This window comes from Lutjanus erythropterus, chromosome 12 (assembly GCF_056507025.1).
Source record: "Lutjanus erythropterus isolate fLutEry1 chromosome 12, fLutEry1.hap2, whole genome shotgun sequence".
Classification (NCBI taxonomy): Eukaryota; Metazoa; Chordata; class Actinopteri; order Lutjaniformes; family Lutjanidae; genus Lutjanus; species Lutjanus erythropterus.
Window position 1 is genome coordinate 20,470,661 of NC_139328.1, and position 13,976 is coordinate 20,484,636.

Here is a 13,976-nt window from a genome sequence, read left to right on the forward strand (position 1 = left end):
GTGCAGTAATGTGCAAAGTACTGACCAGGGAATGTACAAAAGTCATGGTATAAAGTGTAAGAATACATAACATAACATAACATAACATAACATAACATAACTCAACATAATATAATGTAATATAAGTTTGAAATTTGCCTTCCTTGCTCTTGGAAGGATATAGGATCACCTAGGCCTCTTCTTACATGGGTGAACACATATATCAAGCCATAGGTCATTGATCTGAACAGGCATTCTGGCAATTAATTAGGTATTTGTATTTCCTCTTCTCCCTGCCTGGCCACAGCCTACAACTGTACAAATAAAAGAGCAGCGCATCCCCCAGATCCTCTAACTCTGGCCCCGAGGTCACAGCTTATCTAGCAGACAAACTGTATCCACACTCTGCAACAGAGCACAGTATGTGAGCAAAGGTGACGGATACTGTGAATTAGAGCAACAAGGTATGCATAGCTTCTAGTTTCTAACTTATGTCCGATAGAATTTGTGCACGCATATAGATAGACACATTAGATCCATACATGGTAATGAGCTGGATTCCAGGTCATGTCAGGAGCTGCGTCAGTTGCAGCAAGGTCAGGCGCCCTATAGCCTCCAGCTAGCCCCAGGAGACACCGGAGGTATTAGTTACTGTTATTGTTTATTGTAATTTTTTTCAATAAATACTATTCAAAAAAGATTAAAGCTGCAAGTAGCATTGTACAAGCGCTTGCACCCCTGTGCCTGTTGGGGTCTGCTGCAACCAAGACCATGTCGCCAGATGCCAACTGGTCTACATAGTGCTGAATTTTGAATTTTTGGGACTCTTATCAAACATGTGACACTTGGTGCACTTGGTACAGTGTCCACATGCACACTGTCTGAACTGTGTGTGTGTGTGTGTCCTGATGGAGTGCAATTATTAATTATTTTATTCTTTTTTTTTTTTTTTCCGGTTGTGTTTTACATTTGAAAACTGGTCACCATTCACTTTCATTGTATGGGAGATTCTGCATCACTGTTTTCCTGCGAAACTCCAGCAGTGTTTTGTGGACTAACAAAATAAACCTGACCCTCAGTTGGCCTGAGGGTGAGTAAATAATGACTGAATTTTCATTTTTTGGTGAACTATCCCTTTAAACTGCACGAAAAGACTTGTTGATTCTATTAATTAAATAAAGTTTTTTTTATTTTTTTTTTTATTCTTATTCTTGAGCTTCTCATTCACCTGTGGTACCCAGTTTGGTACTTGAATGACCTCAGTTTTCCCCCTTTAATCTTTGCAAGCCTGATCTTGTTATTCATTGACGTACTGCTGCGGGTTGATTCACTCAACATGATGTCATTCCATATGTTCGTCCTTCTGCCGGATAGCTACCTGCAGCAAGTGACACCTCACCGGAAATCAAGCGAACTCCGCCTTCAGTATAAAGTGGGGAATTTCGGTGCATGCGTTTATAGTGTACTTTGAAGTTCTGCATTTAGTCTAAAAGGTATTACACACAAAGAAAACCAGTGAACATTATTTTCTACTATATCCGAGAAGACAGAAGACTGAAAAAATCCATATCATGCATCCAAAGACAGAATTGCTTTGGTGCTCAGCTACAATATTGATCGCAAAGCTTTTATTTTGAAAGTAAAATACGGAAATTCTGTGTTACATGTAGCTAACTTGACAGGATTCAGTCTGGGAATTCACACAACTACTTTGGAGGGGAATGCAACACTCGTAGCCAACCGTACTGTAAGTACATGTTATGGTACTATCTTAACATTTTCTTTAGTTAAATATATTCGTCTCTACCAGTGTTTCAGCTTTATTAATCGCATGTTTTCCTAGCTGAAGTAACACTTGTCACAAACACTGAAAGCCGGTGTTTGTACAGTAACGTTAACGTTAGCTAGACAAGCAGCTAAGCTAGCTGCCCTCCGTCGCTGGGATTCCCTGTATTTCTGCCTTTCTTGAATTCCTTTCATCTTCAAGAAGTTATCCGTGGCACGAATTTCCTTTTGTGTTTAAAGCTATAAGCCCGAGCTTAAATGCTGTTTTTACTAATAATATAAGCTAAATTGAAAAAGGTGTCTCCGCTTCTTTCTTGTTGACGGCAGAGTCGCTATTCAGCATCTTTTACAGCGCTCACCAGATGTGTTTTAAGCTAAAATCAGAATTACTTTTGTTTTATATTTACTATAGGGCAGTCTTACATGAGAAAAAAAATGCTAGTGTGGCTGAATCCCAGTCCCTTTAATCGAGTGAGAGATATGGTCCAGGCAGGAGATGATGTCAGTAGGACTGGTATGCAGAGGTCTGACATCAGCCAGAAAACCAGTCTCTGAAAACTAAAGCTGTGTTCACTCGAGCCAAATAAGGAGCAAAGAAGCCAGGTACTCAGAGGTGAATAGTAATATGGAAATTGTGGCTTATATAACTAAAATTTTTTTATCATAATTTGGATCTACTAACATGGCTTTGGTTTGGTCACTGTTCACACCACTCACTGCCAGTACTTACTGTGTTCATATCTTTCTGTGTTTCATTTTCTCTGCAGTGAATCTGAAGGCATTGTTCACATCATCAGAGTCAGCACACCATGGCTGGCTTCAGGCAAGAGGATGTTGAGTTGTATTATGAGATGGGAGAGGAGCTGGGCAGGTATTTATTGTCTTTTTCTCTCTGCTTAAACACATTATATCTGAAAACATCAATCCGACACCTTGGCTGTAGCCTATATTAGAAAAGACACTGTTCACATTTGACGCTAACTTGTGTCTTGTAATGCCTCTAAAACACATTTATGGTGCTTAAAACCTGTGGTAGGCAGTTCTGGAAAAAGGTAGTTGACTGTTGAGTCTAGGTCTACATTTTTACATTTTTTATAATCGATTAATAAGTCGATTTTTTATTGATTAATAGTTGTTTGTTTTAAAATGTCAGAAAATAATGAGAAATGTCAGTTAGTGTTTACCAAAGTCTAAGATGAAGTCTACAAAGTCTCCCGTCATTGGCTAGAATTTTCTTAAGCCTGAAAAATGCCAGGAGGAGGAACAGAGGTCTAGTTTTCTTTCAGACCACTTCAATTACATTATGGTTAAATGTTATTATGGAACTTTTACCCAGTTGTGCCAAAAAATGAACTCCCTACCCCAGCTTTAAGCATTTATGCCACATTTGTAGGCCATCAGGGATTCATGTCTCCACATTTGTAGTGTTCTGTGGATACAAAAGCGTGTTGTAGTGTGTTGGTCCTCCGTGTGTAGCATTACAGTTTATGTTAATGGGTCAAAAAACCCAGATAAACACAGATAATTTAAGGAAAGATACCTGATAGCTGCAGCAGTTCTCTTTTCAAGCTGTAATCAAGTCATACATAGTTACTTGAGATGTGTTTGAAGTGTGTTTTGATGCCAGCTATGAGCTGCAAACCATCCAAAACATTAGATCTGGTAAAAGCCTAGATATTCAAGTATGTGTCAGCAGCATGTTAAGTATAATTTTTCACACTGTGCTTGATAGTTTGTGATTAAGTCATCACATTTTAATAGTTCAAACTTAACTTTCTTTACCTGAGTTTTTATTTTCTGCAGTAATGCAGCAAAAGTGTGACATCACTGCTTCTCAATGTGCCTTTCCACCTCTGCTGTGGTGTAGAGTATCTAAAGGAGAGGGCAGTGTGTGTGCGTGTGTGTGCTTAGATAGAAAGGTATGCAGACATTAAATCTGAGAACATTCAATTCTCTGCACAGTCATGCAGTATACAATGCTTTATCCTCAACTGCACATTGGTCTTGTTGTTCTTGTCAGTAATGTTGTTTACTTGATTCTTTTTTAACCCACATTCTGTAAAGCAGAACTATAGATCACATATATTTCCATTGTCTTATATCAACTGTAAAATGTTTCACATGTATTGTGTCAGCGTCACATATCATTTTTCAAGTTTATCTACCTGCAACTGAGACAAGTAACTTATAATTATCATTCCAATTATTTTGTTAATGAATTTCTTGGTCTAGTGTTTTGCAAACTATGGGCTGGGATCCACCAGAAGATACCCTAGAAAAACCTGAGAGGTTACCTGATCACTGCAAAAACCTTCATTTTATCAAGTCATTTAATTCTGCAACTTGTGTTCTTATAGTATGGAAGCTGAGAATGGCCATGCTTGCATTTATTTTTGTTAATGCTGTTATCTTGAGATCACAGGTTAATAATTTTCTTAGTTAGAGAAAACAAGTTTTGTTATCTCGGATAATGAGATAATCAAGTCGTTGTCACAAGAAAACAAAAGGTTGTTTCCCCTTATTACTAAATTGTGTATCAGAGATCAAGAGTGCCAGCTGACGATGTCAGATCAAGGTACCTATTATTAATCAGTGTATCAGACTGCAGCTCAATCAAGCTCTAATACTGGCAGAAATTGCTGAGATTGAACCAGATAAGGAGAGGAAGTAATCTTCATAGTTAGTGATGATGCAGGAGAGGTGCCAGTCAGCTGGTCTACGTGTTACTCTAGACTTAGATTACAAGGTAATTCATAGCAGTCATCTATCGTTTTCTTGTAATCAATTATCTTGTCATCCTTGGAAATCAGCCTTTTGTTTTCTTGAGATAATTTAACCTGTTATCGTGAAAAAACATGCTTTTGAGATAATGAAATAAGTAACGTGTGATCTCAAGATGACAGCATTAAAAAAAATTACTGCAAGCGTAGCTGGTCTCTATTTCAATATTAGTGCTAGTATAGTTTCATTTAACGAGTGAAAAAGTTGCTGCCAGTGCAGTTGCAATGTTTCTGATGTAGATCAGTTTGTTTCAAGTATTTTCCAAAGTCAAGTATTTTTATTTATTTATTTTTTTTTATCATTTTTGTCCACCAATCTTCCGCCTTCTTTGTTGTTTTTAAAGATGCACACAACATAGAGAAGTCTTGAAATGTGTTGATTTCTATTAGAATCAGGTTAAAATGTTCTCACTGGACTGGTAGATATTTTTTTTTCACTTGATTTAAGAAAATGATGTTTGAGATTATAAACAGAAATCATTTAAAAAGACATAAGACACTAACTGTGTCATTGTAGACATACAACAAAATTATGTTTGATATCACTCAGACACCAGCTACAATAGAAACCAAGGTAAAATGATCAAAACAAGAATAAAAAGATCATGCAAGAAGAATAAACAACATAAATGACAAGGTAGCATCCTTGTGTGTATATATAGATAAATAATAACAGTGCAAACAGTATACCATACAAAGGTATTGCGCCTCAATTTAAATAGTTGAAAACAATACAGAGACATGTCATAATAGATTAGATGGATTGTATGTTACAGATGTATATGTATTTTCAAATTTGTGACTTTTTTTTCTTTGTGAAATACTGGACACTCTCACCTCTTCAGGCTTCTTAGACAGTAAAATAATTTTTTTGATGAACTATACATCCACATTCAGGTCATAATCTGTGATGAAGGTTCTTAAGTAGAATTTGTTTCATTTTAAGTTGCACAAGTGACTTAATCCATGAAAATATAAAAATAATAATCACTAATCACAAGTTATCATAGTCCAAAGTGTTGTCTAGCTATATAGTGTGATATAGTTAATGTACTCTGACCAGCAGCCAAAAATTCAATCATTATAATAACATAAAGCTAAAAAAAAAAAATCCTTATTTTTTTAAACCACCTTTTTTCTGTCCTCCCTGCAGCGGACAGTTTGCCATTGTCCGTAAGTGTAAGGAGAAGAGCACAGGTGTCGAGTACGCAGCCAAGTTCATCAAGAAGCGGCGGCTGTCGTCCAGCCGGCGGGGGGTGAGCCGAGAAGAGATCGAGCGTGAGGTCAACATCCTGCGGGAGATCCAACACAGCAACATCATCACCCTGCACGACATCTTCGAGAACAAGACGGACGTGATCTTGATCCTGGAGCTGGTGTCCGGAGGAGAGCTGTTTGACTTCCTAGCTGAGAAGGAGTCGCTGACGGAGGAGGAGGCAACCCAGTTCCTCAAACAGATCCTGGACGGCGTTCAGTATCTGCACTCCAAACGCATTGCTCACTTTGACCTCAAGGTCAGTCTGTGTGGGTTAGATGGCGTGTTTATGAGGCTCTGAGCCAGCAGTCGTAGTTGACGTGTCAGTGAGAAGTTCTGTTCTGCTGCAAGATGTTTATCTTCTACTTTAAGTATGTAGAGAGTTTTTTCCATCTGAAAGACAGGATGGGGCTGTGGACACACAAGGTTGTTGAGCTGCTTGGTGCTTTCTTGTGAATATCTTTGTATGAAGAATATGAAGATATTTTGAGGCTTTAAAATATACAAAAAACAAGTAATAACATTAAGGTAGTAAAATGCGCCTACAGAGGTGCATTCATAAAGCAAGCTCTTTACACTCTGCTTGTTACACACACACAAACACACACAGCGACCTACAGCTGCAGTCAAACTGAGTTGTTGATGGGACAGAAGATTAGGTGACAGCGCGCAAGCAGATTTGTTCCCTCAGCAGAAAACTGTTCAGTTCTCCAACTTGCTGAATATGCCATTTAAATAGCAATGCACCAGGTGCAGGCACACCTGTCTTTTAAAGGGAACAGGAAATGGTACACTAATTACTTTTATTAATTAATTAATTAGGAGACTAAACACAACCCCCTTTGGCCTTGTGTCTTACTTACACCATGCACTTTAGACCATGCACTATTGATTGTTTCAACAGGGCTCCAAGATAAAAAAGTGTCTGATGGTATACCACTCTTGTTTTTTTTAGCATATGTGAGTTCTTAGTATTGAATAATAGTATGCTGTTGTTTCTTTGCTGGTATTAAGCACTTAAAATCAGCTTATTTGTGGCATGCTCCACCGGCAGATACCACTCCTCATCAGCATATGCAGGACTAGTTCTTACTGGCATTCATGACTATTGATTAAGGTATAGTGCTGCTGTGTGCTACATTTGAGTACAATCTTTTATGAGCTGCTGACCCAGTATATGATGAGATAGCAAGAGACTAATAGACTAATAAAAAGTATCTTAAAAAGCACATCTTAGCTGGTTCATTCTGTTCATTCTTAGCTCTATGTTTACACAGTATGTGTCATATATATGTCAAAACCTCATTGTGTCTCTGATGTTTATCTTGTTTTTGTCTTTCAGCCTGAGAATATCATGCTGCTGGACAAGAATGTCCCCAACCCCAGGATCAAGCTGATTGATTTTGGGATAGCTCATCAGATAAAAGCAGGAAATGAATTCAAGAACATATTTGGAACACCAGAGTTTGTTGGTGAGATCATGTTTCTTTTCCCTCCTGAATATCAGCTTCGTAGAGTAAAAATGTTCAGTATTTGTGCTTGTGTGTGCCCACGCTGGCAAGAACACTAAGTTCAACCTTGTAAGTGGATGATAGTGCCTTTCAGATCTCCACATCTGGTTTGAATTAAAGCGTTCATTCCTCTGTGCTTTACAGCGCCTGAAATAGTCAACTATGAGCCATTGGGACTGGAGGCGGACATGTGGTAAGATGTCAGCGTGTTTTTTTCTCCTCTGAAGCTCTTTACCGACCTGTGTGACAGTTTTCACTGATGTTCTTCTCTTCTCTGCAGGAGCATTGGAGTGATCACATACATTCTGTGAGTATTGTTTCACATCACGACTGACTGTTGACATCTGTAGCAACATAAATCGGCTCACTACTCACCCATGTCCTAAATAAAACAAATCCTTTTATCTGTGTACCTGTAGGTTGAGTGGAGCTTCACCATTTCTGGGTGAGACCAAGCAGGAGACTCTGACAAACATCTCAGCAGTCAACTATGACTTTGATGAGGAGTATTTCAGCAACACCAGTGAGCTAGCCAAGGACTTCATACGCCGTCTGCTGGTCAAGGATCCCAAGTACGATGACATTTTTTTAATGTTGTGTTTATTGGTTTTCTGTGTTATGTAATAAGTTTGATGCAAAACAAAATTGCATCAAATTTCTGTGTTTAGTGAAAAGCACAAAAATTAATAAATGATTAACAGAGGATTAAATACAAACAGAAAAAATACGAACATAAAAAGGGGGGTTCAAGTTGTTTAAGAATTTTAATATGAAAATATTCACTTCAGTCACTGACTGAGGGGCTGCAAGATACATATGAGGAGATTTAAAGCCTAGATTCAGTGTAGTCCATAAGGGGTGCCATATTTTCTCTGTGTGACATCTCTTAATCTAGCCTCTGATAGAGTTTGGAAAATAGATTTCCAGTAGTTTAACAGTTCAGGACAGAGTGAACGTTTTCAGGTTTTGTGGCAAAAAAAAAAAAAAAGAAGAGAAATCTCTGTTTCAGAATCTCAGTCTCATTTTCTCACTGTTGCGTTATTATTTTTTGCAGGAAGAGAATGACAATCGATGACAGTCTTGAACACCCCTGGATTAAGGTCAGTGCTTCGTTTAGCATTTATATCTGGTCATGTAACAATGGTAGTAATCACAGTTGTGTTTCAACATTCAGTTGAGGTTCTCGGCTGCTGAGCTGTGTATTCATATTAAGAAACTAGTTTAAGACATGTTAAATCTTCTGAAAGTGCTGAGATATTAATTCACCATTTTATGTCCTCATGATTAAATTATCCAGCATCAGTATTTTATCTGTCTCATGAATCCTGATTCATCCTTTTATAAGACCTTTACATTTTTGCCTCTCCAGGTCATTAAGAGACGAAACGTCCGCCCAGAGGAGCGAGACCACAAGCCTGAGCGTCGCCGCCTGAAGACCACTCGTCTGAAGGAATACACCATCAAGTCCCATTCCAGCATGCCACCCAACAACACTTATGTCAACTTCGAGCGCTTTTCACAGGTCCTCGAGGAGATTGCGGCAGCAGAGGAAGGCCTGAAGGATCTGGAGCGCAATCAGCGCTCATGCCGAGAGGACGTGGCGGCACTGCTGTCCATATATGAGGAGAAGGAGGGCTGGTATAAGGAGGAGAACCAGAGCATCTCCAGCGACCTGAGCCACATCCGTCAAGAGCTGCAGCGTACACAGGCCCAACGCAAGAAGAGCCAGGAAGAGGCCCGGGCCACCATGCAGTCCGCCAACATCCTCAAGCGCAAGTTTGGGCGCCTGGAAAATCGCTACGAGGTCCTGGCTGAGCAGGTGGCCTCTGAAGTCCGCTGGGTGGAGGAGTTGGTCAAGTCCATAAATGCAGAGAGGGACGGCCTCAGCTCTAGCATGCCTTGAGCTGGGCTGATGTCCAACAAAGACACTTTACTTCTCAAGTATCCTCCTGCCTGCCCGTCATCTCTGCATGTGTCCAGCACAGTGGAGTCTGAGTGGGTCAGTTGTCATCATAAGCTATGCTGCTGCTGCCCATCGGGAAAAATGTTCCACCCTTTTTATATCACGCTTGAGAGAACCAGTAAGAAGCAGAGAGGCAATATATTGAACCCATTCCTGCCTGAAAAGGCTTATTCCTGTGTTTTATACATTTATTTATAATTTTAGAGATTTTACGTACTGTTTTTTGACTGTCCTGCATCATAGTGAACACAATTATTTGCAAACAATATTGGCTTTTTTGAGTTGTCAGTATTGCCGATGGAAAATGCATTCATTTATTTTTCTTAATTTGTTAAAGGGATTGTTTGAATTATTTGACATGTGGCTGTATGAGGCACTTATCAATAATCATTGTCTAACTTACAGTAGATAGACGAAGCACTGCTGTGGATAGGGTCAGCCACGCAAAGTATTGTAGCCACCTAAAAAAGGAAGTCAATAGCAGTTTTAATGTACCTTACATATAGAATATTTTCACAGCTTTACCTTGCATTCAGATGGCCTTTTCCAACAAGAAACTGATGTTAGATAAGCCAAATATCACTCTGTTCTCACACAACACAGGAGCTGCCTTGATCGGTTAGTGTATTTGTCTTACTGTGTGACTTAAATGTTTTAAAAGGTTCATTCAGACTTACAGAAGTCACACAATAAGACAAAGAAAATAAACTGCTCAAGACAGTGGAAAACCAATAATTCCTGTGTTCTGTGAAATAAACTGACTGATTTTGCCTCAGGAGTCGGGTTGAGCAAGACAAAACATTATTTTGCTTACATAATGGCAGTTTCCCATTGGAAAAGTCTGTCTGACAGCAAAGAAAAGCACTGAAAATATTCTAAATGTAGTGTACACGTAAACTGATAGTAATTTTTTTTTTTCAGTGGGACCTTTTTCAGGTGTTTAAATTGTTTTGTTGCTGACCCTGCCCACAGCAGTTCATTGCTCTGCTTCTCCAAACTGGGGCTGTGCCAGCTGCCATCTACTGTAGGTAAAACACTGACTGTTGATAAGTACCTCATAGAATTCCTGTTCAATTCAAATAATCCAAACTATCCCTTCACTTACATCAGATTGTCCCAGTGCTGTAAAAGTCGTAGATTTCTGTTCTGTACATTTGCTCTTGCCTCAGGTTATTGGCCAGTTATGCGAGAAAGCTTCATAATATACAGCGTATAGTGTCAGATTTGCACAGAGTTCAGGGGTATTTATTTATCCAGTTACATTTCAGATGAAACTGCAGCTGACATATAAATTGTCTCATATGTTGGGACAGAGTGGTGACTATAAAGGATGCAATAAATATAAACCCTCAGCATAGAGAAAAAAAGATTTAAGGTAATGCTTTGTTGTACAGGTCTATTATTAAATATGATAATAATAATTTTATAATTTCCAAATGATTTCTTAAAAAGTTCCTGGAAAGAACAAAGTAGCTTGGTTCTAATTAAAGTGATAGTATAGATAGAGTTTTTTACATGAATGAAATTGCTGCATTGCATTGCTGCAGATTTTTTCTTAAAGAAAAACAGTTTACCTCAAATTCAAAAATACATATTTTTCTTCTGGCCTTCATTCATCTAGACAATTTTGCTGTGAGTTCCTGAGTTTTGGAGATATCAACCATAGAGATGTCTTCCTTCTCTCAATTATAATGGAACTAGAGCTTGTGGTGCTCAAAGCAACAAAAAATACATTTGAAAAGTTTTGTGACAGCATACCAACTGATGATCACTCCCTATTTTACCTATAATTATTATCAATAATACAATGTTCTTTCCAAGAAAGCTTAGAGGAAATTTTTTGGACTTTACAGACTTGTAAAACAAATGAAGCGTTACCAGATTGAGAATGTATAAACTCATCTTTGCAGTGCCTGTAAACTGATTGACCGTATTGCCTCTGCGAGCACTCATCTGTCATTGAGTTAATGACATTTCTATCACATTGAAAATTGCTCAATGTCTTAAATGCAACAACTTTTGCACAGTAGCCTTGCAAACCAAATAGTGTGCATGGAAACTCTATATATTACTGTAACTCTTGTTGTCAATATTTCTGTTTTCATCTGTTTTTTGTTTTTTTTTTCATCTCTGCACACTTGAAACATTCCACCGATATGTTTCCCATCCAGGCAACACATTCCCCATGTATAGCATAGAAAGTGTATTATATATATAGTCAGTAGTATTTTTCAGTAGAGAGATGTGGCATTGTATCATTTGCACTTAAATGATTATAGCAGTGTTCCAACATTTATTTTAATCTGTCTCTGAGGCGTCAGAAAGAGCTGTAGAAATGAGAAAATTTCTGGGCTTGTTTGAAATAAACAAACTTATCACTGTTACCAAGTCCTACTCATGTGTTGTTACTATTGTGAATGGGAAGTAATCTCACTTGGACTTAATCCCATCTCTACTCTAATCATATTGAGTTATATCATTAAGTTCTGTGCTGGCTTCAATTCCCATTTTATTCCACTTTCCACTTTACTGCATTTCAGAGAAATGTTGTACTTTTTACTTCACTACATTTATTTTACAGATATATTTAATTCACAGAATGAGATTTTAAATACAAAACATTTGTGACTTTGGAAGTAGATTAAACCACCTCAAAGTATATAAAATATCTCCACCTCGATTGCCTACAACAGTGAAAAGCTGTTCAGACATTCGTGTGTCATTAATAATAATCCAATAATATATAATAGTTAAGCAGGCTGTTTTTCTTTATTATGAGATTACTTGTACTTTTGATACTTTAATTCCAATTTCAATGAGTCATTTTTATAGTGTAGTATTGTTACTTTTACTAAGGTATAACTTCCTCTATCACTCTTTTTTCATTTAATCTTTTGTTATTATTTACAGATTTATTTATTAAAAAAACTAAAAGTGTGATATGTAATATGTAAATGTGACAGTATTGCCTGGCAAACTACTACTACTTGGTACTGGATGAGTTTTCTACCAGATTTACCCTCAAACAGTCACATCTGCAGTCAGTTTGCTCTGAATTTTCTCCTTGAGTTGGACTACTCACACCAACAAGGGAAAATACTGTATAGTTCTTGGTGCATAATTGAGTAACAGGTGCCCTCTGGTGGTGGTTCACTGTTGCACAGGAAATTTTCAAAACTTCGTTTGAATCCCAAATTGTCCAACCAAAAAGCAAAATGACCCTTTTTATTTTGTTTTAAACAGCCAGTGAAATGAACAAACAACCTAAAACCACTACTTTGTACATGCAGTACAATGAGGAAAGTCGGAAAGAATGTTCTAACATTTAATAACTCTGGAGTAAGGCTGCAGAGGTGGTCGGAAATCCAAGCAAAGGCAAACAAAATCTTTGTGCACGGCAAGATTTACCATATAATAATTAAACAAAACATATAATGAGACTATGAAACAAAAAAGTGACCCCTTACCTGTCAACAAGTTCTTCAAATTCATATCCCTGTATACATGTTCATAACAGTATCCAGGTTTCTGATTGTCTACCTGCAGGTGTGTTTTGATTTCTCACTATTTCAGCCACTATGAGATGGCTCAGGAACCTGGATTAGGTGTTTATATGTCACAATATCATGGTTTATATTGAATCACACCAGGTAGTATATCCAGGTTTCTGAAATTAGGACCTTTACATGTGCAAAACATAACCTGGATATAATCTGAAACATCTGAGGTCATCTTGGACTTTGATCAACATTTTTCATCATTTTATGAACCAAATAACTACTCGATTAATTGACAAAATAGTCAGGTGATTGATTGGTGATGAAAATAATGGTTAGTTACAGCCCCAAAAACCCCCACTATTTTAAAACTAAAGAATTTCACTATATTTTACAATGAGGTAATCAAAAAGTAACATAATGTAATCAGATTACATTATTGTGATACTTGGATTATATTACTGATTGCACTTTTTAATAGGTAATAACTGTATCAGAGCACATTTCGAAGTAACCCTCTCAACACTGAAGTGGTGTTAGTGGAACAGTTTAAGCCTTGAGTGGAAGCTGAAGTGATTTAAAACCAGGCTTTTTCACTTAAGCACTGACTTATTTATCAGCCTGGATGGAATATCCCCTGGGTCAAGATTTCTGTGAAGAGACACTGATGTTGAGTTTTTCAAATGTTTGTTTTGGCTTTTTGAGCTCCACAACCTGAGTGACTTCTGCTTCTGTTATATTGGAGAGAAGGCAGACATCTCTACAGCCGACGTCTCCAAAACTCTCTAGATGAATAAACAGCATGACAGGTAAGAGGTAAAATATACACAATACCTCGCCATATTCACCAGTTTTCTCATATTTTAAATTTTCCATCAGCTGCTGTATTTCCCAGACCGCTGGTGGCACGCCACCCTCAACCTGGACACCTGCATTTTCATCTCCACCTTCCTCAGCCAAGCTTCATCTTCAGCTCTCAGTGTTTTTTGTTTGTTTGTTTGTATTTTGTTTTTTTTTGTTTTTTTGGCGTTGTTGTTCAAGAATTCATCACAGGAGGAAAAACACTCACTGTGCTGATCAACAGAGTGATGAACTGATGGGATCTTTTTCTTTTAGTCTACAGCTCCACATTAACATTCCAGATAACACTTTTTAACAGAAATTGTCTTTCATTTAACAATAAAAAATAATAATAAATAATAAAAA

At 37.7% G+C, this 13,976-nt stretch overlaps 1 protein-coding gene across 1 annotated transcript; it reads left to right on the forward strand.

The window, feature by feature from the left end:
* The first annotated feature begins 1,667 nt into the window (after positions 1-1,667).
* Positions 1,668-11,657, forward strand: dapk3 (death-associated protein kinase 3). The gene is made up of 9 exons (XM_084732667.1): positions 1,668-1,726; positions 2,532-2,635; positions 5,698-6,058; positions 7,142-7,271; positions 7,455-7,503; positions 7,591-7,617; positions 7,730-7,882; positions 8,365-8,410; positions 8,680-11,657. The coding sequence occupies exons 2-9, from the start codon at positions 2,574-2,576 to the stop codon at positions 9,211-9,213; spliced, it is 1,362 nt and encodes a 453-aa protein (XP_084588793.1). The 5' UTR covers positions 1,668-1,726; positions 2,532-2,573; the 3' UTR covers positions 9,214-11,657.
* Positions 11,658-13,976: the final 2,319 nt, after the last annotated feature.

Bases quoted from the DNA above. Each gene is read 5' to 3' on its own strand.
- dapk3 (XM_084732667.1), top strand. From the start codon at position 2,574: ATGGCTGGCTTCAGGCAAGAGGATGTTGAGTTGTATTATGAGATGGGA. The intron at 6,059-7,141 runs GTCAGTCTGTGT...TTTGTCTTTCAG, and splicing joins TTGCTCACTTTGACCTCAAG to CCTGAGAATATCATGCTGCT. The intron at 7,618-7,729 runs GTGAGTATTGTT...GTGTACCTGTAG, and splicing joins GGAGTGATCACATACATTCT to GTTGAGTGGAGCTTCACCAT.